Source organism: Hoplias malabaricus, chromosome 8 (genome assembly GCF_029633855.1).
Source record: "Hoplias malabaricus isolate fHopMal1 chromosome 8, fHopMal1.hap1, whole genome shotgun sequence".
NCBI classification, from domain to species: domain Eukaryota; kingdom Metazoa; phylum Chordata; class Actinopteri; order Characiformes; family Erythrinidae; genus Hoplias; species Hoplias malabaricus.
Genome location: NC_089807.1, coordinates 42132658 through 42155857, shown reverse-complemented (window position 1 = coordinate 42155857; position 23200 = coordinate 42132658). Strand labels below are relative to the sequence as shown.

The 23200-nt window shown below is 45.8% G+C and overlaps 1 protein-coding gene across 3 annotated transcripts in view; it reads left to right on the top strand.

The window, feature by feature from the left end:
• The window catches only part of galntl6 (polypeptide N-acetylgalactosaminyltransferase like 6), a 258803-nt gene that overhangs the window by 189449 nt on the left and 46154 nt on the right, over positions 1 to 23200 (top strand). For all 3 annotated transcript variants that reach the window (XM_066679112.1, XM_066679111.1, XM_066679110.1), the window contains exons 6-7: positions 4538 to 4723; positions 12087 to 12270. In XM_066679112.1, coding sequence (XP_066535209.1) covers positions 4538 to 4723; positions 12087 to 12270 — 370 coding nt within the window. The remainder of the gene's footprint in view (positions 1 to 4537; positions 4724 to 12086; positions 12271 to 23200) is intronic.

Genomic DNA, 23200 nt, shown 5'->3' with positions numbered 1-23200 from the left:
CTGTTGGAAGTTAATTGAAAGCAGTGTTCATTTGATTTGGATTAGTTTGAAAGCCCCCTCTGTTTTCCCTGGTTGTTGTGCTCTTTCAAGGAACACAAGATTGTCGTCGTCCTGATTAGTGACTTGTGGATCCGTATCAAAACTGACTTCGTCAGATACAATAGAGCTCAGATCTGAAGAACAGTACAGGTAGGAGCCGAGTGTGGGGACACGTCCATATAATAACGCTCTGATCATGCTTCCAGTGACTTTGGCAGATTTCTCCTTCAGTGGTAAATGGATAGACACCGTGGATATTTCTGGAACTTGATGAAAGGGATTTCATGAGATGATTGGTTCAGTAAAAATCATCAGCAACACATTTCAAATATGCAGAAACATCTAGTGTCCAACAGAATGTACTAAAACATACACTTTGCACCTTATGTTTACTTGGCACATTGTCAGTGATGGTGTGGTTAAGTTATTCCAGGCTTGTGGGAGGATGGGCCTCTTCCAAGTGCTGTAGCCTTAAGATCTTCAGCATGATTTTGACACTGTGTTTTTATCAGTGAGAAATGTCCTGACTGAGGCAGCTCTGTGGGATTTTAACTTTTGTGATTAATAAATAAGAATCTATATCAACTTCTGGACCATGCTGAGAGAAGTCTCTTACATTCATTTATTGTCGTAACTGCATATTCAGTTCAGGGGGGAGGTGGGTCCGGAGCCTACCCGGAATCACTGGGCACAAGGCGGGATCACACACCCTGGAGGGGGCGCCAGCCCTTCACAGGAAGACACATACACCTACCAACATGTGTTTTTTGACCGTGGGAGTAAACCCACGCAGACACAGGGAGAATACACCACACTCCTCATAGTCACCCGGAGGAAACCCACGCAGACACAGGGAGAACACGCCACACTCCTCACAGACAGTCACTCAGAGGAAACCCACGCAGACACAGGGAGAACACGCCACACTCCTCACAGACAGTCACCCGGAGGAAACCCACGCAGACACAGAGAGAACACACCACACTCCTCACAGACAGTCACCCGGAGGAAACCCACGCAGACACAGAGAGAACACGCCACACTCCTCACAGACAGTCACCCGGAGGAAACCCACGCAGACACAGAGAGAACACGCCACACTCCTCACAGACAGTCACCCGGAGGAAACCCACGCAGACACAGAGAGAACACGCCACACTCCTCACAGACAGTCACCCGGAGGAAACCCACGCAGACACAGAGAGAACACGCCACACTCCTCACAGACAGTCACCCGGAGGAAACCCACGCAGACACAGAGAGAACACGCCACACTCCTCACAGACAGTCACTCGGAGGAAACCCACGCAGACACAGAGAGAACACGCCACACTCCTCACAGACAGTCACCCGGAGGAAACCCACGCAGACACAGAGAGAACACACCACACTCCTCACAGACAGTCACCCGGAGCGGGACTCCCATGTGACACTGTCCAGCAGAAGCCAGTCATTCTAAGGCAGGTATAGTCAATGCTAAAGATGGAAAAGAGGGTCATACAGCCTCCAGCACCGTGCTGTGGATCAGAGGAACTGAATTCTGATTGGTGGAGATCCATCCAATTGTTTTGGGATGAGTTGAAGTGGCATTTATTAAATTTGAGCCAATCAACTAACAGCAGTGCTTGGCCTCACTAATGTTTATGTGGCTGAAAACAAGTAAAAGCTCAGAGCGATGTTTGAATTCCAAGTGTAAATACCTAGAGGGAGGAAAAGAAGCTGTTACTGCAGTGAAGACAAACAAACTATTAATACACTTCATTTCAGTGATGGTCAAGTGTGTGTCTGACATTTCTGAGTGTCCATCAGTCAGCTAGTGAGTCTCAGACGGATTGCAGTTTAGAGTCTGTGAGAGATTCAGATAATGTCCTGACTGACTCTGTTAAGGACACTGTGTAAGAGAGTAAAGGCCACCCACAGTAGCTTTAGGAAAAGGCACAGTGAGATTTAACTGCAAAGCATGTTGCTATGCTACCTTTGAATGGAATACCTTTTTACTGTCATTCTGTCCAGCACTAAGTTGAAGTAGAGCAGTCTTTCACTTAAACATTCCAGCTTTCTTGTAGCTTTTTGTAGCACGGTGCTGGATTTGATTCTTCCAAATTAGCATTAGTTAATATAACTTCTTGCACAGCACGGTGGTGCAGCAGGTTAGTGTCGCAGTCACACAGCTCCAGGGACCTGGAGGTTGTGGGTTCGAGTCCAGCTCCTGGTGACTGTCTGTGAGGAGTGTGGTGTGTTCTCCCTGTGTCTGTGTGGGTTTCCTCCGGGTGACTGTCTGTGAGGAGTGTGGTGTGTTCTCCCTGTGTCTGTGTGGGTTTCCTCCGGGTGACTGTCTGTGAGGAGTGTGGTGTGTTCTCCCTGTGTCTGTGTGGGTTTCCTCCGGGTGACTGTCTGTGAGGAGTGTGGTGTGTTCTCCCTGTGTCTGTGTGGGTTTCCTCCGGGTGACTGTCTGTGAGGAGTGTGGCGTGTTCTCCCTGTGTCTGTGTGGGTTTCCTCCGGGTGACTGTCTGTGAGGAGTGTGGCGTGTTCTCCCTGTGTCTGTGTGGGTTTCCTCCGGGTGACTGTCTGTGAGGAGTGTGGTGTGTTCTCCCTGTGTCTGTGTGGGTTTCCTCCGGGTGACTGTCTGTGAGGAGTGTGGTCTGTTCTCCCTGTGTCTGTGTGGGTTTCCTCCGGGTGACTGTCTGTGAGGAGTGTGGTGTGTTTTCCCTGTGTCTGCGTGGATTTCCTCCGGGTGACTGTCTGTGAGGAGTGTGGTGTGTTTTCCCTGTGTCTGCGTGGGTTTCCTCTGGGTGCTCCGGTTTCCTCCCACAGTCCAAAAACACACGTTGGTAGGTGGATTGGCGACTCAAAAAAGTGTCCGTAGGTGTGAGTGTGTGAGTGAATGTGTGTGTGTTGCTCTGTGAAGGACTGACGCCCCCTCCAGGGTGTATTCCTGCCTTGCGCCCAGTGATTCCAGAGAGGCTCTGGACCCACCGCGACCCTGTACTGGATAAGGGTTACAGACAATGGATGGATGGATATACAGATTCTAGTTTTAGAAGTTAGCACTGGAAAGTTTGAGAAAGCTTTAACAAACTGTGGTAGCTAGTTGAGAGAGAAGTTTTCCCCTTCAGCAAGAAAAAAAAAAATAACAGCACTACTCTCAAACAAGCCCCCTCTCCTCCACCACTCATCACAGCACTCACTCACTGGTCTCTCCTGGACATGGACAAGTTTAAAGAAAAAAAAAAATCATGGTACAAAAGCAGAGGTAGCCTAAAAACAAGTGATGGAAGAAAACAAGACCCTGGATAACGAGCCAAATCAAATGTGTTACAACAGTAAAACCCTCTAATCCAAAATCTCAGACAGCAGCTGACCAGCTTGATCACAGCAAGATCAGAAGAGCCTCAAACTCCATCATCGAGCTTACAGACAGAGAGCTGACAGCCTGAAATAGCACCTTCCAAGCATCATGCTGCAGGTGCCAAAACCTCAAACTGGTCGGTGCTTTTCCACTGCAAAATAAATGGCAAAAAGGGCAAGAAGTTTATTCATTCATTCATTATCTGTAACCCTTATCCAGTTCAGGGTCGCAGTGGGTCCAGAGCCTACCTGGAATCATTGGGCGCAAGGCAAGAACACACCTTGGAGGGGGCGCCAGTCCTTCACAGGGCAACACATTCACTCACACACTCACACCTACGGACACTTTTGAGTCGCCAATCCACCTACCAATGTGTGTTTTTGGACTGTGGGAGGAAACTGGAGCACCCGAAGGAAACCCACGCAGACACAGGGAGAACACACCACACTCCTCACAGACAGTCACCCGAAGGAAACCCACGCAGACACAGGGAGAACACACCACACTCCTCACAGACAGTCACCCGGAGGAAACCCACACAGACACAGGGAGAACACACCACACTCCTCACAGACAGTCACCCGGAGGAAACCCACACAGACACAGGGAGAACACACCACACTCCTCACAGTGTGCTGAATCTGTATAGCTTTATTAAATGAGTATTGTAAATATGGAGACAGTAAATCCCTCTAATCCAAATTATGTGTAATAAAATATACTGCCAGTGTTGTAGGTATGGAATATTACATGTACATTTATTGAAAGTCTGTCATGAGGCGGCAGTGGCACAGCAGAGGGTCTCACTTTCACATAGATCCAGTGTCCTGATGTTGTCTTTGGGGTTCTGTATCCTCTGGCTCACTGCCTGTGAGGTGTTTTGAGTGTTCTCACCGTGTCTCTGAGTGATTAAATACCCACTGAAACAATGTATTTTTGGTTTATTTGAAGAAAAATAAAATACCATTGATCGGTTTCTCTTTTTGCCGGTTCTTGTCTTCTATAATAATATCGCCCCTCGTGTGCTTTGAATATCGAAGTGCTGGCTTTCATTTATTTCAGAGCAGATTTTTACCTTTTTAAACTTCTTTTACAAAGTAAAACTTATTAATCTCTCTCTCTCTCTCTCTCTCTCTCTCTCTCTCTCAGAGCACCTGGGGGCTCGTCTGGAGGACTTCATGTCCAGGTTTCCGAAGGTGCGGATAGTGCGAACAAAGAAGCGCGAGGGTCTGATCCGCACTCGTCTGCTGGGAGCGTCTGTGGCTAAAGGGGAAGTTCTCACCTTCCTGGACTCCCACTGCGAGGCCAACATCAACTGGCTCCCACCTCTACTCGGTTCGTCCACACAGAGCACAGACAACTGCTTATAAAGTACAAAAAGATTTAATGGAGAAAGAGTGAGTGAGTGAGAGAGAGAGAGAGAGAGAGAGAGAGAGAGAGAGAGAGTGAGAGAGAGAGAGGTTTAATGGAGAGAGAGGGAGAGAGAGAGAGAGAGAGTGAGAGAGAGAGAGGTTTAATGGAGAGAGAGGGAGAGAGAGAGAAAGAGATAGGGAGAGAGAGAGAGAGAGTGAGAGAAAGAGAGAAAGAGATAGGGAGAGAGAGAGAGAGATAGGGAGAGAGAGAGTGAGAGAGAGGGGAGAGTGAGTGAGATAGAAAGAGAGAGAGAGATAGAAGGTTTAATGGAGAGAGAGAGAGTGAGAGAGAGAGAGGTTTAATGGAGAGAGAGGGAGAGAGAGAGAAAGAGAGAGAGAGATAGAGAGAGAAAGAGATAGGGAGAGAGAGAGTGAGAGAGGGGGGAGAGTGAGTGAGATAGAAAGAGAGAGAGAGATAGAAGGTTTAATGGAGAGAGAGAGAGTGAGAGAGAGAGAGGTTTAATGGAGAGAGAGGGAGAGAGAGAGAAAGAGAGAGAGAGATAGAGAGAGAAAGAGATAGGGAGAGAGAGAGTGAGAGAGGGGGGAGAGTGAGTGAGATAGAAAGAGAGAGAGAGATAGAAGGTTTAATGGAGAGAGAGAGAAGGTTTAATGGAGAGAGAGAGAGAGAGGGAGAGAGAGTGAAGGAGAGCGATAGAGTGAGAGAGAGGGAGAAAGAGTGAGTCAGAGAGAGAGAGAGAGAGAGGTTTAATGGATAGAGAGAGAGAGAGAGAGAGAGAGGTTTAATGGATAGAGAGAGAGAGAGAGAGATAATAGTAGTAATGATGACTAGTGAATAATGCAAATTGAATTAATTTGTTGTACACATTTTTTTTACGTTTGTGTAATATTTAAATGTAATTCCAAATTCAAACATTCTCCCAGTCATTTGTTATATTATATAGTTATTATTATATAGTAACTATTGTGTAGTATTAAAAATGACAATTGTCATTTTATTTAACCAAAATAACCTAAAGAAAAATACGTATTAACTTTGAAATCCATAGTCTTAAATCGTTTAAACACATACTCACATGTAGTTTTGGATACGATATCATCCCCAAGAACAGAACACATCCATCACACGCTTCTGCAGAGCTGTTTCCTCACGGAGCTCAGAACGAACGCAGCAACCAGTACATTCTTCTCTCTCACTATTTTCAAACGACTAAACTTTAAGGTTGTTTTTATTGAGTAAAATAATACACAGATATGCTTTAAAACTAATTTTTACACCTAATAAATAAGACAAGACTAAATCAGTGATAATTAAAGTAATCAGGCAACACACACCGTCACTTTCCAATTAAAAACACATGTCTCCAAAATAGTGATTTAACAGGAGAGGGAAATACTCTCTTAAAGTCAAGGTAAAAATATTTTATTACAAAGTAATTTTGGAGCATTTCTATTGGCTGATTTATCAAGACCTTTCCCCAAAATGTGAGGGACATCTGCTGTGTTCAAATGATGTAGTAAATTAAACATCCACAAAAATGGAGATACATGTTTTTAATTGGACAGTCCATCCATCCATTCATTATCTGTAACCCTTATCCAGTTCAGGGTCGCGGTGGGTACAGAGCCTACCTGGAATCATTGGATGCAAGGCGGGAATACACCCTGGAGGGGGCGCCAGTCCTTCACAGGGCAACACACACTCACACATTCACTCACACACTCACACCTACGGACACTTTTGAGTCACCAATCCACCTACCAACGTGTGTTTTTGGACTGTGGGAGGAAACCAGAGCACCCGGAGGAAACCCACGCGGACACAGGAAGAACACACCACACTCCTCACAGACAGTCACCCGGAGGAAATCCACGCAGACACAGGGAGAACACACCACACTCCTCACAGACAGTCACCCGGAGGAAACCCACGCAGACACAGGGAGAACACACCACACTCCTCACAGACAGTCACCCGGAGGAAACCCACACAGACACAGGGAGAACACACCACACTCCTCACAGACAGTCACCCGGAGGAAACCCACGCAGACACAGGGAGAACACACCACACTCCTCACAGACAGTCACCCGGAGGAAACCCACGCGGACACAGGGAGAACACACCACACTCCTCACAGACAGTCACCCGAGGAAACCCACACAGACACAGGGAGAACACACCACACTCCTCACAGACAGTCACCCGGAGGAAACCCACGCAGACACAGGGAGAACACACCACACTCCTCACAGACAGTCACCCGGAGGAAACCCACGCAGACACAGGGAGAACACACCACACTCCTCACAGACAGTCACCCGGAGGAAACCCACGCGGACACAGGGAGAACACACCACACTCCTCACAGACAGTCACCCGGAGGAAACCCACGCAGACACAGGGAGAACACACCACACTCCTCACAGACAGTCACCCGGAGCGGGAATCGAACCCACAACCTCCAGGTCCCTGGAGCTGTGTGACTGCGACACCTACCTGCTGCACCACCGTGCCGCCCTTAATTGGACAGTGATTGTAATTAAATAAAAAAAAGGGTTTTGGGTTCTCTCTCTTTCTCTCTCTCGCTCTCTCTCTCTTTCACTCTCTCTCACTCTCTCTCTCTCTCTCTCTCTCTCTCACCTCTCACACACACACACACACACTTTGGTTTCCTATCATGGTGTAAAACAGCCAGCTGGAAAACTCACTCACACAAACACACACCTTTCTTCTCCCTTTTGCTTATCTCTCTCCTCTGAATCTAGCAATTTCACAAATCAAATGCCTTTTCTTGTTCAAAGCCCCACAATCCTGCAGTTAGTTGATAAAAAAGAATCAACATTTTCCATATACTTTAAGCTTTTAACCCCCCTTCTCTCCCTCCCTCTCTCTCTCTCTCCTCTCTCTCTCTCTCTCTCTCTCCCTCCCTCTCTCTCTCTCTCTCTCTCTCTCTCTCTCTCTCTCTCTCTCCCTCCCTCTCTCTCTCTCTCTCTCTCTCTCTCTCTCTCTCTCTCTCTCTCTCTCCCTCCCTCTCTCTCTCCTTGCCTCCCCTCTATTCTGTGGAGAACAGTGTATAGTACTTTACTCCCTGCTGAGGCCTGCATGTGGTCCAGATGTGTCCAGCCTCCGCGGCATGCATCTCTGCAATAATATCTATAATATCAGCCATAAGACCTGCTATAAACGACTCTGAAACACCTACATGACTTTCACCAAGCTTTCCACATGCACTTAAACGAATATTATTCACAGTCACATGTTCACCATGAATTCACTGCTAAAGCGTAGTTTACAGAGGGCTTTACCACTGCACCAGTGACCCACTGCAAAGACTCCTCACAGAAACATGGCGGCCATTCATCAGCAAGCTCCTGCAAACACAAGTGTGTGACATTATCATTTTTATAATGCATTTTAACACCTCTTCGTAAGGACACTGTAAACATTATATGACGCTGTAACAAGGTTCCTGTCTACGGTGATCTTATGAATAGATCTGATTTATTAAGTCACATCCTGGTTTTAGGAGAATCTTGTGCATGTGTCATGGCTCTAGAGCAATTACACAGAGCAGTCACATTATTTAAGACACTGTCTATGCCATAGGCCACAGTATACATATATCATTTATTAATATTTATAATGCTTAACGGGCGGGAGGCACGGTGGTGCAGCAGGTTAGTGTCACAGTCACACAGCTCCAGGGACCTGGAGGTTGTGGGTTCGAGTCCAGCTCTGGGTGACTGTCTGTGAGGAGTGTGGTGTGTTCTCCCTGTGTCTGCGTGGATTTCCTCCGGGTGACTGTCTGTGAGGAGTGTGGCGTGTTCTCTCTGTGTCTGTGTGGGTTTCCTCCGGGTGACTGTCTGTGAGGAGTGTGGTGTGTTCTCCCTGTGTCTGCGTGGGTTTCCTCCGGGTGACTGTCTGTGAGGAGTGTGGCGTGTTCTCTCTGTGTCTGTGTGGGTTTCCTCCGGGTGACTGTCTGTGAGGAGTGTGGTGTGTTCTCCCTGTGTCTGCGTGGATTTCCTCCGGGTGACTGTCTGTGAGGAGTGTGGCGTGTTCTCCCTGTGTCTGTGTGGGTTTCCTCCGGGTGACTGTCTGTGAGGAGTGTGGTGTGTTCTCCCTGTGTCTGTGTGGGTTTCTTCCGGGTGACTGTCTGTGAGGAGTGTGGTGTGTTCTCCCTGTGTCTGTGTGGGTTTCCTCCGGGTGACTGTCTGTGAGGAGTGTGGTGTGTTCTTCCTGTGTCTGCGTGGGTTTCCTCCGGGTGACTGTCTGTGAGGAGTGTGGTGTGTTCTCCCTGTGTCTGTGTGGGTTTCCTCCGGGTGACTGTCTGTGAGGAGTGTGGCGTGTTCTCCCTGTGTCTGTGTGGGTTTCCTCTGGGTGACTGTCTGTGAGGAGTGTGGTCTGTTCTCCCTGTGTCTGTGTGGGTTTCCTCTGGGTGACTGTCTGTGAGGAGTGTGGTCTGTTCTCCCTGTGTCTGTGTGGGTTTCCTCCGGGTGACTGTCTGTGAGGAGTGTGGTGTGTTCTCCCTGTGTCTGCGTGGGTTTCCTCCGAGTGACTGTCTGTGAGGAGTGTGGTGTGTTCTCCCTGTGTCTGTGACACACTCTATCAGATTTCTGTTCTCCCTGTGTCTGTGTGGGTTTCCTCCGGGTGACTGTCTGTGAGGAGTGTGGTGTGTTCTCTCTGTGTCTGCGTGGGTTTCCTCCGGGTGACTGTCTGTGAGGAGTGTGGTGTGTTCTCTCTGTGTCTGCGTGGGTTTCCTCCGGGTGCTCCGGTTTCCTCCCACAGTCCAAAAACACACGTTGGTCGGTGGATTGGCGACTCAAAGAAGTGTCCGTAGGTGTGAGTGTGTGAGTGAATGTGTGTGTGTGTGTTGCCATGTGAAGGACTGGCGCCCCCCTCCAGGGTGTGTTCCCGCCTTGCACCCAATGATTCCAGGTAGGCTCTGGACCCACCGCGACCTGAAACTGGATAAGGGTTACAGATAATGAATGAATGTCATTCAGCTGTCATTACCATAGTGACACATTCATTTCTGTGACAACCCGCCTTGTTTAGGTAAGCTGTGACATTATAGTCTCATTAACTCTGTAGCTGGACATTCCACATTATGCACTGAATTTATGCTATAGTCTACATGCAAAAAAAATAATAATAATAATAAATATATATATATGTATAATTTCTCACTAGAATAAATGGATCTTTTACCAGCGTCCTGTAATGCTCATCCAACCTGGCAACACCTGTTAAGAAAGAACGCATTGGAACAGTCAGTTCAGTGTGGTGCTAATGAGAGGAGACACAGGAGTGAGTCCATTTCCCTGCATGCATTTTTTTTTTCTTCGTCCTTAATTAGAAACGTTCTCTGTCCTCTCCTTTTGTTGATCCTGTAACTGAGCAAACATCCTGGGCATTCAGATTGAAGGCTGCTTAAGAGCCACATCTGAAACTGGGGAAAAGAACAAAGCACAGGCTTCTGCCCGAGTAAGCACCAGCATTTTTGGGGAGCCAGAGCGAAAACAAAGAAGAGAAAATCAATAGATATGTTTGTGTATCCTGGCAAGAGCCAGCAGCCTGTTTGTGTGCATAGAGCTATTCAGGAAAAGCCTCTTCTCTGTTTGTTACACTGCGCATGTGCCCCCTCACACACACACACACACCCACACTCATGTACAAACACGGGAGAAAAGTCTTTCCAAACAGGACGTCTGTTGATATAATGTTGAGTGAATGGATACTTTCATGATCTTGCATCACGCTATACGATTACTCAGGGCCTTTTTACCTCATCACATGATATTGATGCAATTCTAACAATCACTGTTGCCGAACCATTGCTCAAGCACTCGAGCTCCACTCACTTCCAAGGGAAAGTAGCTAAAGTAAAGCAGATTAAGCCTGGATGTGTCCCTCTGGTGACAGAGTGTAAATTGCTGGCTCCAGACCCACTATCCTCCAGGTGAGGATTTGAAGATGCGAGGCACGTCGGTGTTTATGTTCGTTCTGCATCTGTATAGTCTCTGGAGTGCTATCACTCACTCTCCCACTGTCTCTACTCTCTCTCTCTCTCTCTCTCTCTCTCTCTCTCTCTCTCTGTCAGAATTATCTCTCCATCTTACTTCCACTCTTCTCTGTCTCTCACTCTCCTATTTCTCTCTCATTGCTCTCACACTTTTCACCACCCACTCCAGGTCTCTCTCTCTCTCTCTCTCATCTCTCTCTCTCTCTCTCTCTTTACTCTCACTTTCTATCTCTCCCTCTCTCTCTCTCTCTGCAATGTTTCTCTCTCCCTCATACTTCCACTCTTCTCTGTCTCTCACTCTCCTATTTCTCTCTTTCTCATTGCTCTCACACGTTTCACCACCCACTCCAGGGCTCTCTCTCTCTCTCTCTCTCTCTCTCTCTCTCTCTCTGGGGTAGTGTGGTGGTGTGGGTGACAGATTTGGGGCAGTTTTAGCTGTGTCTGAGTGGTGGGGGGCTGTGGCTGGAGGCCTCTGTCTCTCTCTCTCTCTCTCACACTCTCTCTGTTTTCTCTCTCTCTTTCTCTCTCTCTCTCTCTCTCTCTCTCTCTCTCTCTCTCTCTCTCTCTCTTTCTCTTTCTCTCCCTTCGTTCCTCGGTGGACCAAACCCACTTTGAAGCTGTGTAATTGTTTCTAATCGCTGGGCGGCCGTGGAGGCTTCAATTTTCACAGGGCCCTCCACACACGGGCGGAGCGAGGTGAGAGAGGCCGAGTGAGTCCAGGACAGACGCGGACCCTCGAGACCCCCCCCCCCCCCCCATTTACCCCCCCCACCCCCCTCTTTCTTCATGCCAGAGGAAAGGGATATAGATGATAGATGTGGCAGCCTTGGATTAACATTGTTTCACTTCCTTTCCCTTCTTTCTATTTTACTTCACACTCTCTTTCTCTCTCTCTCTCTCTCTCACACTTTCTCATTCTCGCTGTCTTTCTCTCCCTTGGAACAGAGAAAAAAAATACATGAAATATCTCTGTAATATCTCTTTAGTTTATCAAGACAACAAAGAGATCAGATGGAGAGACAAACTACTGCTCAGATGTTTCTCCTGAGAAAAAGAGTCTTGGAATATTGCCTCTGTCTCCTCCTGAGTCGTAGTGGAGATCTCAGCAAGGTCTCACACTGGATTCAGACTGTTCGGCCAGAATATGTTGATTATTTATTTATTTATTATATATTTTTTTTGTCTGAAGCTTTTTCTCATGAGACATTCCTGGAGATTCACCATTAAGTCTCCTGAGCTGTCAAAGAGCAACTTCTGAACTATATCCTATGCCTCTCTCTCTCTCTCTCTCACTGCCCTCAGACCAGATCGCCCAGAACCCCAAGACCATTGTGTGTCCCATGATTGACGTCATTGACCACAATCACTTTGGATACGAGGCTCAGGCTGGCGATGCTATGCGAGGGGCCTTTGACTGGGAGATGTACTACAAGCGCATCCCCATCCCACCCGAGCTCCAGGGGCCAGACCCCAGCGACCCGTACGAGTGAGTACACTTCCTGCGTTGTTCGACACACGGCTTTCCATTAAGAAATCCATACATGCTTCATTTTGCAGGATTACTTTCCAAACACTGTGTTATTTTTGGTCATTTGTTTACTCTGCGTTTACAGTAGACAGTGCATTTAAAACCAAGGCTACGGTGCCGAGGTTCAGACGTGGAACACGTTTACTTCTTTCCTGTTAGCGTGTGTGGTGTGTGTGTGAGAGAGAGAGTTTGTCCAGTGTTAAGGACACTGCCAGCGTGTGCCCTTTTTTGGGAAGAGCTGGTGTGTGGCAGGTGCCATCCTCATCTAAGCAGGCTTTCAGCTCAGCTCCCACAGATGCTGTCAGACATTTCAAATGCACAAACGCACCGAACAAATCCCTTCAGCACCGTTCTCCGCTCATTTGATGATGCATTTCAAGGGAGAAAATAACTTCCGTGCCCAATCATGTCAGGTGTCACATTTGTTCAATTCTGTGGCTTTTTTTTTGTTCCCTTTTGTTGCTGCCAACCATTGCATTAACTTTTTTTTTTCTCCCAGACTTAGCTGCATCATGTCTGGCTTTTGATCTGCGTCTGGGGAAAAGACTGCTATTCTCAGATTGAGAACGGCCTCATTAAAAACACACCCAGCACTGCACATGGAAGACGCAGGAAATGTCAGAGAGGTGTGTGACCTCTAGTTAAGAGAGTCTGCAGAGCACTGATAGAATTCACAGCGGGGATGTGAGGAGGCTCATACCGTTTCATCTGCTGTGCCATCACTAGCCTTCATTCTAACGGCCAGAGGCTGACGGAGACAGAGGAAAGAGTGTGTGTGTGTGCGTCTACGTGGGTGTGTGTATGCGTCTGTGTCTGTGTGACTATCGATATTTATTTATTTCTTTATTTTAATGAATGAATATATGAGCTTCCATCTCTATTTTTTTCCAGCTGGCACGATGATATCCGCTCTAGCACTTTGGGGCCTCACTAGGGTTTATTTCACTCTCATTCCTTTCTCATGAAATGAAAGATAGAATGAAATTAAGTGTGTGTGTGTGTGTGTGTGTGTGTGTGTGTGTGTGTGTGTGTGTGTGTGTGTGTTCTCCATCTGCACAGACGCGTCTGTGGCATCTCCCATAATTCTTTCTGCAGCTCTTCTGTCAGTGTGCACATCCACTACATGTCCACAAGTCTGTGGACACTATTTCTTCTCTAGCTTCTACTCATCTTTAAAGGCTAAGCAGCACTTAATGGACCTCCATGAATATTCCAGCATTATTGTAGTTACTGACAGATATAAGTATGAATTAAAATGAAGACAGCAGCTTAATTTACTTTAAAACTGACAATTTTATTAAATTGACGGAAAAACCCGAGCTCGCTACGGAAATTCTCGAACGCGACCGTGACGTCACTGGTGGACAACAGCCGAACAACGCCGCGGTAAAACACCGTTATGACTGACTGTTACGACAGTATCTAGCTAAATAACCAACATTATTCATGACAATAGCCTAGCAATAAGCTAAACTCAAATGTAGAGGTACCGTTATTCTTGTAAATGTGATCGAAGTCGAACTCGAATTCATCCGACACTATAAACCTCCGTAATGCAGCTACGTAGCCGAGTATAATCTGAGCCACCGAGTTTAGCGAGTCAAGCTAACGTTAACTAACACCAACTAAAACAGGCGAAGTGAGTGTCCTTACCCTGTTTACCTCCATGTTACAGAGGCTCTTCAACACCTTTCGTTGGGGTCCTTACATGCCCATATTGTTGGAAAAGCGCCAGTGAAATGAGCTACAGATAACGGAGTGAGCAGATGGTCCTTTCCAAAGTGCCCGTTTAAAGTGGACGAATTTAGTCCATTTTCTGGATATTTTGGGATCTTTGGGCCATTTGTTCACAGATGTCCCACTGTACATTGAATGATTGCAGCCAAAAACAACACACCTTTTCCTCATTCTGCATTAAATTAAGTGCAGCTTCTAGAGTGTTGTCCACCATCTACGTCACAGGCAAGACGCCTATTAGAGTTTCCCAACACCGTTGAGGGGGGGACCAACGGTCTTTTAAACCTTATTCCTTCAATTAGTAAGAAATAACATGTTTTCTGACTCTCAATAAACACAAGGTAGGCACTCAAATTCATTGAATCAATTTATTTGACACTTTCATAGAGCTGCTGCTTAGCCTTTAAAGCTTTTAGATCAGATGTTTGATCACAAATTTCTGTGAGGGTTTGATGCTATTCAGCCACTGAGGTCCAATTCCGATATCGGGTGATTCTTTAAAACTCCTGGCTTTGAGCATGGCGAACATAAACTCATGTGCAGCTGCTCCAGAGCATGCACATATATATATATATACACACAGTTTAAGTATGTACCCAGCTGTTCCAGAAGAATCAGGACCCCTACAGACTTTATTAACAGAATTGTTTGAGAGCAGAGCGGTGGTCCACACCTGCGGAATCAGACCAATCATCAGCGTCCACTCACATCCTCATCTCAGCTCTCTGTGCCTCTCAGCCGGGGGGCTCCAAAGTAATGTAGCAGATGAGCACTCAGGAGCGCCGCACAGTCGGACACCGTGTGTGTTTGTGTGGAATTGAGGGCTGTGTGTGTGTGTGTGTCTGTCTGTTTTCAGTCTCAGTGTAAAAGGGCCATTCACACAAACTAGAAAAACAAAATTCTTTGTTTGAAGCAGCTGCCTCTACTCTTCAGGGTTAGGCTTAGTTGGAACATTGCGGTGAGGGTTGGATGGCACGGAGCCATAATAACATCACTGAGGTTAGGTGCTGGTCTTCGACACATGATTAGTTTTGGGTCACAGACACCACTGCAACTCATCCCAAAGGAAATGCATTGAACTCCTACACAGTTCCACAGCTCCACAGCCTTGTAGCTGATGCTTGGCTGTAGATATGGTGCGCTTACGCTCATGTGCAGCTGCTCCAACTGCCTCTTGCTTTTCAGTGTGAAGCAAGAGGGAGTACAGACCTCCCTCAACGATAAATAAACAAAACCATCTTACACTCTCAGTGCTTAGACAAATAATCTTATCAGAGAAAACGTAATATCTTTTCTATTTATTTTGTGAGCTCGGTGTGTGTGTGTGTGTGTGTGTGTGTGTGTGGGCCCTCGGTCCACTATCACACCACAGCACGTGTTGCCTCCATCCAAACACTCCAGGTTTTAAGCTTAGGATTAATTTAGAGGTGGATGTGAGGTCTAGAGGAAATCAGCTAGTGTGTGTGTGTGTGTGTGTGTGTGTGGAGCTGGTGACGTACTTGTATGTGTGTATTCTTCATCTGTACAAACGCTCACAAACACATTCACACAGATATTTCTCGTACAATCGACGTCCCCTGTGCTGTGTTTATGTCCCGGAGTCACAGAGGCCACGAGGTCATGACCTCTTGACCTTGAAAGCCTGCAGCTGTAACCCACCACCTACTCAAGGTGGCCAGATAATGTCGAACATGAAAATAACGAGCGTGTGAAGAGGCACTGTATATTTGCAGAACTTCAGTGATCATAACGAGGATGTAAATTAAATAAAGAGGTTTGTAGATCGTTACTTTTAGTTCGTTCATCGTGAAAGGAAAATCGTTTTCTAATATGGTTTTACAGCTTGTGAATTCTTGCTACAGTTTTGTCATTTTCAGTTTGTTTCTCATCGATTTGTACGTAGTTTTCCCACAGGCGTGTTCCTCTGGAGTTGATGGTGTTACACAACATACAGCGGGACGTTTACGAAGGTTTTTATCGTTAAAAACACGAAGATTCATGAAGAAGGATCGAATTTATATATTTATTATAGATTATTAACACATTGCCATTGACATTCCTAATGTGTGCTCTTAGTATTCCCACCGTGATGCATGTTTTCTGCGTCTCAGACACAGAAGAGGCAGAAGGATCACTGGAAATTGGCTCTGAAAGTGAGATAACATTACCATATTTGATCTTATCTAGAAAAAACGCTTAAGGAAATCTTTCCATGGGGTGAGTTTTACTTCAGATTAGATTACATGGGAAATATATGATACATATGAAGTATATAAACATATAAGCTGAGAGAGTGTTGATAACGTATCTCAGAGAGAGTGAAAAATATTAGATTTATTGCCAAGATTTGAGATATTTGCACATGGTGGGATATCACTTTTTGGCAGCGTTTCCACTCCAAGTCCTCAAACACTCCGCCAGAGGCAGGCTACCTGTAGAAGAGATAAAATGCTCCTCCCTTTCGCTTTCTCTTCATCCGTTCATTCTGTCTGCAGCCAGACGACCGCCACCTGCTGAGAGAGAGCCCTGAAATACCACAGAACCCTCTCCTCTTCCTCCATCTGTCACTCTTGGCTCCAAGGCATGCAAAATGTTATTAAGTCTTGCCCAATTAACTAAATTACTGGGAAAATTGTGTTAAAACTTATAAAATCGGTGCTGGAAACACACGCTTGCTTTAAAGCTCAGTATAAAGGAGCTTTAATTGTTATATAAGCTCTTATTCGCAATGAGATATTCCGTATAATCAATCAAACGTATACACACTCAGACATTCACCCTAACCTTTACCTCTTTACCAGTGGGAAGGGTTCAGTTGTTCCTCGAGTTTTAGACCCTTTATGAAAAGAGCTGGAAAGAGAAAAGCTGAAGAAAAATCGAAGCCAAGAGAAAACGCTTCACAAAATCAATACAGAGTGCTATTCTTCATAGCTGCAATAATGCAGCCTGAATGGCTGGAGATGATCCTCATTACAGCCTGCAGGAGGAAGTGGAGGGCACGAGGACGAGTCACAGAGAGAGAGAGAGGGAGGCAGATCAATGCCCTCACATACAACAACCTCTCTCTCTCTCTCTCTCTCTCTCTCTCCCTCCTCTCTCTCCTCTCTCTCTCTCTCTCTCTCTCCTCTCTCTCCTCTCTCTCTCTCTCCCTTCTCTCTCTCCTCTGTCCTCTCTCTCTCCTCTCTCTCTCTCTCTCTCTCTCTCCTCTCTCTCTCTCTCCTCTCTCTCCTCTCTCTCCTCTCTCTCCCTCCTCTCTCTCCTCTCTCTCCTCTCTCTCCCTCCTCTCTCTCCTCTCTCTCCCTCCTGTCTCTCCTCTCTCTCTCTCTCTCTCTCTCTCTCTCTCTTTCTCTCTCATAAACTATTTAGGGTGGGAACAAGCTGACAGTAGGGGGCGGTGGTTCACTTGTCCACATTTTCTGAGGAAGCTGAAAGCCCAAGAGATTAATATTCTCCTCGAAGTATGTTCAACTTTCCCATGAATCTGGCCTGAATCTGTTTCTCAGTAAACACCGAATTCATTGTCACATTGTGGAACGTTATATGTACGTTATGGTGAAGGCAGTTAATATGGAAAATATCAGGGAACAAAATGTGTAATAAATAAATGTGAAACACTAACAATGCCGTGTAGTGTCTTTGATGCGAAGCACTGATTAGCAACCCTCTTGTAAGTTCCTAGATATGTCTAATAACTCTAGCGAGTGAGTGAGTGGGTTCAAAGCCAAGTCCATGGAGTGCTTCGCATCTAAAAATTATTGTTTATTAAATAACAGTGACACTGTGTGATCTACTTTTGTAGTTTTCCTTTATTACAGTGTTCGGTGAACTCAGGGTTGAGGCTGTGGAGGCTTCTCTTATAGAATATATTTCTAATTGAATAATGCTCTCAGCACTGTGTAAGCTCTGAAAGCTCCATCTTCCTCATCCCAAGGTCATAGTGAGAGCTGACAGTCTTCTCTGGGCAGAGTGGTCAGACTGCAGCAGTCTGTTTCAGTGGCCAGGTCGTCTCCATTTTTCTTCTTTGATTATACAAACCCTAGTTACAAAACAATGGTGACATTACTTTAAATTCTCGTAAAAAACTGAAAGCAGTTGATTGGTAGATATTTTTTTTACTCTAGTTTCAATTCAGCTTTTGTTATTGTTTGTTGACTAAAGACACCAACTGATCCAGTTTTGAAAGCTTTGAATTCTGTTATTAAACATGTCTTTAGCTTTTAGCAAAACTCTGATCATCATATTTAGCTTCTTGACATTTACACTGAGAGATAACCCAGATTCCCTTAATCTGAAGAGGGTGAAAGTCTCTGCAATCACACATTGTCCTTTCATTCATTCATTCATTATCTGTAACTCTTATCCAGTTCAGGGTCGCAGTGGATCCAGAGTCTACCTGGAATCATTGGGTGCAAGGCGGGAACACACCCTGGAGGGGGCACCAGTCCTTCACAGGGCGACACACACACTCACACATTCACTCACACCTACGGACACTTTTGAGTCTCCAATTCACCTACCAACGTGTGTGTTTTTGGACTGTGGGAGGAAACCAGAGGAAACCCACGCAGACACAGGGAGAACACACCACACTCCTCACAGACAGTCACCCGGAGGAAACCCACACAGACACAGGGAGAACACACCAAACTCCTCACAGACAGTCACCCGGAGGAAACCCATGCAGACAAAGAGAGAACACACCACACTCCTCACAGACAGTCACCCGGAGGAAACCCACGCAGACACAGGGAGAACACACCAAACTCCTCACAGACAGTCACCCGAAGGAAACCCATGCAGACACAGAGAGAACACACCACACTCCTCACAGACAGTCACCCGGAGGAAACCCACGCAGACACAGAGAGAACACACCACACTCCTCACAGACAGTCACCCGGAGGAAACCCACGCAGACACAGAGAGAACACACCACACTCCTCACAGACAGTCACCCGGAGCGGGACTCGAACCCACAACCTCCAGGCCCCTGGAGCTGTGTGACTGCGACAATACCCTACTGTACCACCGTGCTGCCCACACATTGTCCTTAAAATGCTAAATTATTCTGTGATCTATTTTGTGTAAATGGTCAGCCTCAGCTCATCCTGGCTCTTAAAGGACTGGCCTTTTCCAGGATGCTGTTACTATATTCACTTACTTTAACCATTTTAAAAGTTTATGGATATCATTTTTCAGTGGATTGTTTTGAAGAAGTTAGTGTCACAAAAAAAGTTTATGAGGTAAAACAGCAGAAGTCTCAGACTGGAGCCAAATAATGTTCATGTGGTGCTTTTGTGTTCTGTCTTTGTGATATATATATATATATATATATATATATATATATATATATTTTACTTTGGACCTTTCTCTTTTCCCTCCCTCTCTTTGTGTCTCTTTCCTTGAATAGATCTGCTCTGAAATATGTCTCTGACAAATGCAGAACCAAGTCCCCAGTGTCCACAGCCTTTCGTGCAGATTTCAGAAATAACTCAGCCGTCCAGACACAGGTTTTGTTGAATGATCAGGGCCAGGAGGGAGCTTTGTGCTTTTTTTTTTTTTTAATCTTGAGCTCTATATTGGTCCTTGTCTCTTTAAACTCATGGGTTCCGGAATGACATTGCAGTCAGAAGTTTAGAGGTGAGTGTTGTAGTTGTGTTAGTTTCACACTCCCTCATCACTCTCTCATCTGAACTGATTTAACGGTGAGACCTACATTCCCTCCCTTCTTGTGATGTCCATAGTTCGATGGAAACTGAGGCTGTAGAGCAGGGGTGTCAATCTCATGTTCACAGAGGGCCACATCAGCGCAATGGTTGCCCTCAAAGGGCCAGATGTAACTGTAAGACAGTGTAAATGTAACTAAATGTAACCAAGTGTAACGTAGAATAAATGTAAGTACACCTTAATGTTAAATAACTCTGAATGTATTACTTATTTAACTTAGAAATATTTGCATAGATATAAATGTTTGCTTGTGTCATGCCCTCGTCCTGTCATGTCTGTTTTCCCTGCCATGTGCTCTCTCAGCACATGGCTCTGTTTGTTGTTGTCTATGTCTCCGCTCATGTCCCGCCTTTGTTCCGCCTCCTTGTCCGCCATCCTCGTTATCTGTTTCAGGTGTGTCTCGTCTGTTCATGTATTTAAGCTCCCTTGTGTCACTTCCGTGTATCGGTCATTCGTTTTGTTTCATTCTCATTCCTAGTCATGTCGTTTCTTTCCTGTAAGTCTTGCCTCTAAGTCTTCTGTTTAATTAAAGGTACTGTGTTTTAGCGTGTGCGTCCGTCTCCGTCAGTCCGCCCTTCTGTGATTCGTGACAGCTTGTTTCTCAGTTACTTTGTGAGGTTAAGAAACTCATATTACTCCATCATTCAACGATCAAACTATCCAAGTGAATAAAACAAAATATCATCAAACACAAGTTACGACTTTCAGCACACACTGCTTTAAAAGTGCACCCCCTGAAAAAGACTTAGACGCGCGTGTGATTTCTTCAGCTACAATAAAGCTAGCTTTCACAGCTGCGTCGTTTTGGGCCGTAACTCTTGTGAACATATTCTGCTGCGATAGTTGTGTAGTTTGCCTTTTAATTCTTGTAAAGTTTGTTGCTTTTCTTAAAGGCTAACTTTGGAAAACTTAGCTCCGTGTTTGGTGTCAAAGAGTCGACGTAAATTGTAGTCCTTGACAACTGCCACTGCCTCATAACACAAAAGACACACCGGTTTTTCTCCTTGAAGCACAAACATGTGTTCGTCTTTCCATCTCTCTTCAAACTTCCATCGGCATCAATCTTTCTTTTCCTGGACATTTTGGGATCAATATTTGTAGCTATTTCTTAATTCCACTTCGAAAATCACATCGAAGAGGATACGCTGTGATCTAGTGGTGGAATGCCGTCACTCGGTGGGCAACATAATCGCCATGCATTGTGGGAAATGTAGTTTACGGTCAGTGCACGCTTTAGAATTAATGGCGGAATAATTAATAATTAAGTCTAAAAGTGTGCATCGACCATAAACTCCATTTCCCACAATTCATGATTGTTACCCGTGAAGCGACGGCATTAATCCACTAGACTGCAGTCAGTCAGATCTTTTAAGCTCTTGCGGACCACATCAAATGACACGTCGGGCCACATTTGTCCCGCGGGCCTTGAGTTTGACACGTGCTATAGAGAGTTCTCCCCCGTGTGTGCATTAGCTTTCTAAATCCGGGCTTCTCTTGGAGTGGCCCCCAAAACTCCAGTGAATAACCTGAACACAGAAACAGTGTTAGACCGGGGTTTTCACATGAATTTCTTGGTAGACGTAACTGCGTTATAGCCCTCCTCATTACAGGCTGTAAGGTCACTGTAGGATTCATAGTGCTCTAATGGTGCGTTTTCACTGCATGGGATTGGCTCGGCTCGCTTTTAGCTTGTGGCTTTTCCAGCAGAGTCAGTGAAAATGGAGCCGGCGACGTCACAAAACCCTGTCTCTATCAGGAACCGCTGGTTTGGAAAACCACAGCAGCGCCGCCGGTAAAGTTAGGCACTATACACTCGTGTGTTCCGTGCCCCAGTTTGCACAGATCAGTCTTCAGCATGCTGACCTTTTGCTGGAGATCTTTGTCAGCCCACGGAGCATTTAAACAATTTAGCGCCTACTTGGCTCAGTTGGAACCATAGCCGAGCAGGAACGAGTCGGGGATGTTCCATAGAGTGGGAAAGCACCATAAAATACTGTAATGTCTGATTTGAGGAGAGGAGAGTCTTGATGATGGGACGGTGAATGTTTACTGGCTACAGATGAGAAGTTGTTTCTGAAATCATTGATTTCAATTGTAGTAGAAGAGCTAGACAGATTGTATAATCCGCTTATGAGCTACAAAAACTGGCACCTAACATAAGCCCCCAAAATACAGAATGTAGCAATAGTATTCCTCGTGTAAATCAATGAAAAAAAACACAAAACAACCCCCCTCCCCTCTCCTCTCCATTATGACGCACTCTCTCTCTCTCTCTCTCTCTCTCTCTCTCTCTCTCTCTCTCCTCATTGAAGCTCTGCATCCTTTTTCTGAAGAGTGGAGCAGTCAGCGAGAGAGTGGAGGAGCTTAGCTGACGTCTCTCCTGCGTGGGCTCACACTCCTCCACCGCGGGAAGAGAGGACGCTCCTCTGTTTACTGCTCTCAGATGGAGAGTGTGAGGGAGGAAGGAGAGATGTGCTGGTGAGATTAATTTTCACAGCAGACTCTCTCTGGAAGACAAGATACGAATAAAAATAACAAAGATCAGTGATCCAACAAAGAAGTTACGAGCTTCTCCTGTGCTCAGAACAGCCGCCTTAAACAAAAGAGCACTGAATAAATAAGTAAAGAAGTGGCTGGCAGCGTGAGCCGCCGTCCCTCCGCATTCTCACGTGCAGGACATACGCCTTAATATAGATCTTAGCGCCCGTTACAAGATGAAAGACGCTTCTGTCGGGATCACCGCTCATTTGTGCTCTGACAGATCCGCCGTGTCCCTCCCATTTCTCTCAGAAAGATAGAAGGAGACGGAGAGAGACTGAAAACAAAATGAAGCAGAAGAGTTCTCTTAATGAAACTGGAGACGGAGTTTCTGCTCACAAGCTTTAGCTCTCGTGTTTAACCCTATCATTACCCTGCTCCTGTACTCTTGAGCAGGGAAGTTGATGGGGAATTGACACGGCCCGTTCAGACAACGCAGAGGCACGTAATATACGTTAATATAATTTAATATCTTTAGATATTGAACTCCTTACAGTATTTAATAATGTATCATGGTAAATGTATGTCATTTCTCACTTTCTGTCTGCCCATCTCTCTCTGTTTCTCTGCCTCTCCCTTCCCTCTTTCTCTCTCTCATTTTCACCTTTGTTTTGTTATTTCTCTCTCTCTCTCTCTCCGTCTCTCTCTCTCTCTCTCTCTCTCTCTCTCTCTCTCTCTCTCTCTCTCTTTCACTGTCTCCTCTCTGTCTTTCGCTCTTTCTCTCTCATTTTCACCTTTGTTTTGTTATTTCTCTCTCTCTCTCCCTTTCTCTCTCTCTCTCCTCTCTTTCTGTGTCTCCTTCTCTCTGTCTTTTGCTCTTTCTCACTCTCATTTTCACCTTTGTTTTGTTATTTCCCTCTCCCTCTCTCTCTTTCTCTCTCTCTCT